General features: G+C 57.7%; 1 protein-coding gene across 1 annotated transcript in view; it reads right to left on the reverse strand.

The window, feature by feature from the left end:
- Positions 1 to 3486, reverse strand: part of MCM5 (minichromosome maintenance complex component 5) — a 15621-nt gene extending 12135 nt beyond the window's left edge. The window contains 5 exon segments of the mRNA XM_014459144.2: positions 368 to 540; positions 2707 to 2835; positions 2913 to 3039; positions 3315 to 3406; positions 3408 to 3486. Coding sequence (XP_014314630.1) covers positions 368 to 540; positions 2707 to 2835; positions 2913 to 3039; positions 3315 to 3406; positions 3408 to 3482 — 596 coding nt within the window. The 5' untranslated portion in view covers positions 3483 to 3486.

Here is a 3486-nt window from a genome sequence, read left to right on the forward strand (position 1 = left end):
CCCTAAGGGTCTGGGCACCTGGAGAGCTTTCTCAGGTCTAGGCCTCTATATACCCCTATATAATGAAATCATTACTTAAGTACTGTAGCAATATCATAGCAAAACACCTACCATGTGTCAAGCACTATTCTAGGTGCCGGGGACACAGCAGTGGACAAAAAGTCCCTTGCCCTTATAGAGCTAAGGTTCTAGTCAAGGGAGACTGGAAAACACCGGGCAAATAACTACATAACATAGTGACAAGCAGCTCTGTGCCTCTCCCACTGGGCGCCCCCTGCCCCAGCCCCTCGGAGCAGCATCCTCATCCTTCACATCTCCACTCACATCACCTCCTCACAGTCCCGGAGGCCGCTCAAGGCCCACTCACGTGTTGCACTTCCTGGGCAGGGCGTAGCCCTCCAGGCCGGGGTGCATGGCGATGTTGGTGAGGGTGTTGCGGCAGCTGCGGCACTGGATGGAGATGCGGGTGGCCTTGGCGCGGACCCCGGACGCGGAGATGATGATGCCAGGGATCTTCACCAGGTGTGACATCATGTCTGACTGTAACAGAGCCATGGGAGGATGGTGGGTTACAGGGAGCCAGGTACACCTGAGATTATGCATGCAAGCCTTTTTTTAATGCAAACTGAAATATTTAGGGATAAAGTGCCATGTCTGTAACTTACTTTACAAAATACTTTGAGGGGGTGGGGGGGGCGGATGAGAGAAAAGCAAAGAAGGCAAAATGTTAACAGCCATTACATCTAGGTGAAGGTATAGATTCATTACACTATTCCCTACCTTTTTGTAATATTTTAGAATAAAAAGCCAAAAATAATGAAAGTTTTTCCCCCTCATCTTTTCCCCCCATTCCCACTAGTTTTTCCGGGACAGGCAGGCAGGCTAGAGATCCATGCTGGTGCCCTTCCCCCAAAGCCTGCAGGGAGGGGAGAAACACAGAGAGGAGGCCAGCCCCCCTCTAGTAACTGAGGCCAGAGCCCCGAGTGCCTGCCATGGCCCCGGGGTCACTGGAACTGCTGAAACCACCAGAGCATGTTTTCTGGAAGACAATCGACAAATCCTGGCACTCAGAGTTGGAAAGGACTGGGGTTGCCTTAGCCCGGCCTCTAAGGCATCCCTGACAAGTGATCTTCCGAGAGCGGGCTCCGTCCCTTGTTAGGAAACCCATCGCCCAAAGCAGGCCATTTCCTGTGTTTTCCAGTGAGTCCGAGACCGGAAGGCTGACCCTGGGAGGAGCGGAGCCTGGCCTCTCTGATGAAACAGCTGCCCCGCAGAGCAAGTCTAACTCCACTTCCACTGAGGGGCCAAACGCGTGAAACCCAGTTTGGTTCCATCAGGCCCTGGAGACCCTCCCTGCTGCTGGGAACAGAGATGAAGCCACACGTTCCGTAGCCTCCAGGGTCCACACTCTGGCTTCTGGAGCGACCTGCCGTCGTGCGAGCCAAGGAAGGCTTCACGGGGACCCCAACAGGGGTCACGGGTGACGTGTGGACCCCACTGTAGAGTTCACCAAGCACAGGCACGTGCTTCCTTTCATCTGATTCTCACAACCACCTTGTGACAGAACCAACGCCATGACCACTTCTCCCTCACTGCTCTCCTGGCTCCCACTCCTGCCTATTCTGTAAATTCTCCTTCCACACAGCAGCCAGAGGGACCTTTTAAAAGTGCAATCAGCCTGTTCTTCCACGTAACCCTCCACTGGTTTCCTACTGGGATTCAAAATCCAAGCTCCTTCCTCCAGTGGACAGGCCCGGCCTCCTGGCCTCTCCACCCCTCTCTTCCTTTCCTTTTCCCCAATCTTCACTCCCTGGGCTCTGGCTACACTGGCTCCTTCCTGTTCCTGGAAACAGCCCTTGCACCTGCTTCTCTGTGAGCCCGGAGTGCTCGTCCCTCAGGCTGTGTCCCTCGGACAGTGGCATCGCTCAGACTCGCGCCCCCAGCACTTCCTCGAAGGCCTCCCTCAGCCACTGTCATGCTGCCCGATTTCTTCTCTTCATGCCTCACATCCCAGAACCTGCCATCATCTCCGTGCTCGTCTGCTTCTCTCTGTAAGCGCCGTGGGACAGAGGCCCTGTCTGTCCACAGTGAGGGTCTAGCCCAGCACCTGGAGTGAGGCACACTCAGGATTTGCTGAGTTAAACAGATAAACGACTGGATGACAGACAGGCTCTGCCCCTCTCCTGCTTCCTCATCCCTCTGTAGCCATGCTGGCAGGCTTTCAACATGGCCCTGCACATCGCATGCCCTCCTCACCTCTGGACTTTGCGCTAGTGCACACCTCCCCCACCCACCCCATGCTCTCTCCCAACGGTCTGTGTGCTGCTCGTTCCCATCCTCAGATCTCACTCAGATGTCAGCTCCCCAAAGCCTTCTCCATCCTTTCCAGAGAAGCTCCCACTTGCTCGTCACCCTCATTTCCTCCACTGCACTCCCGATCACCTGAAATTGTCATGGGTGCTGTTTACTAGGTCCTCGGTCTCCCCGGGGCAGTAATAAACTCGGTGAGGACGGGAGCGTGTCCTTTAGTTCCCTGTTGTTTCTCCAGGACCCAACGTAATGCTTTGCCCACAGGAGCAGCTCAGTAAACACTTGTCCAATGAGTTAAATTCGATTACACGGCTGGCACCCAGGTAGGTCAGCCTGAGGAAGCAGGAGAGAGGCAGAGCCGCTGCCACCCTCCACCCAACCTCGGAGCAAACCCACCTTCAGGCTGCGAATGCTGGACGGGCTGGCGTCCGACTTGAGCATGACCTGGATGTCCTGGAGCACCTCCTCACCACTGGGCCGGGGCCGGGTCACCTCATCGGCCACCTCCTTGGCAGCTTCCTCCAGCTGGAGGAGGAAGGGAACAGGCTGTCAGTGCCTGGCGCAGGGCAGCCCGGGGGGATGCAGGACAGCGTCCCACTCACCAGCTGCAAATGCTCGGTTGGCTGCTTGTACAAGAAGTCGGCCAGGTCCTCATCAAAGCTGGCCAGGTCCTCCATCTCCACCTCGATCCAGTACTCCCCCAGGTTGTAATGCCGCTTGAGTTCATCCCTGGAGTGGGCAGGTGGCAGGTGAAGGTGGGTAAGGGTGCAGAGAAGAGGACGGAACGCTGGCTGCGGTGCACTGCACCCTGAATGTGCCCTCTCGGCCACCAGCACGGCTCCCCCACTTCTCTTCCCAGACACACGTAGAACCAGACCGGCTCCTTCCCCTGCCGCCAGTTCCCCCGCGCCCCCCCCACCCACCCCCGGAGCCCGACTGTCAACTGTCGGTGCCTCCAGCAGCCGGTGGAGGTGCGGCCCGCTCCCCGCGCCGCCCAGCCGCACCTGTACTTGAAGGTGAAGCCGGTGCGGTCGGTGCCCACGCGGTACTGCCGCAGGAACTCCTTGAAGCGCCTCTGCAGCTGCGATTTGCGGGCCCTGCCCTTCGTCGGCCGTGGGGTCGCCCCCGAAGCTGTCGCTGTAGAACACGCCGGGGTCGTCGAAGCCCGACATGCCT

Source organism: Myotis lucifugus, unplaced genomic scaffold (genome assembly GCF_000147115.1).
Source record: "Myotis lucifugus unplaced genomic scaffold, Myoluc2.0 scaffold_103, whole genome shotgun sequence".
NCBI lineage: Eukaryota > Metazoa > Chordata > Mammalia > Chiroptera > Vespertilionidae > Myotis > Myotis lucifugus.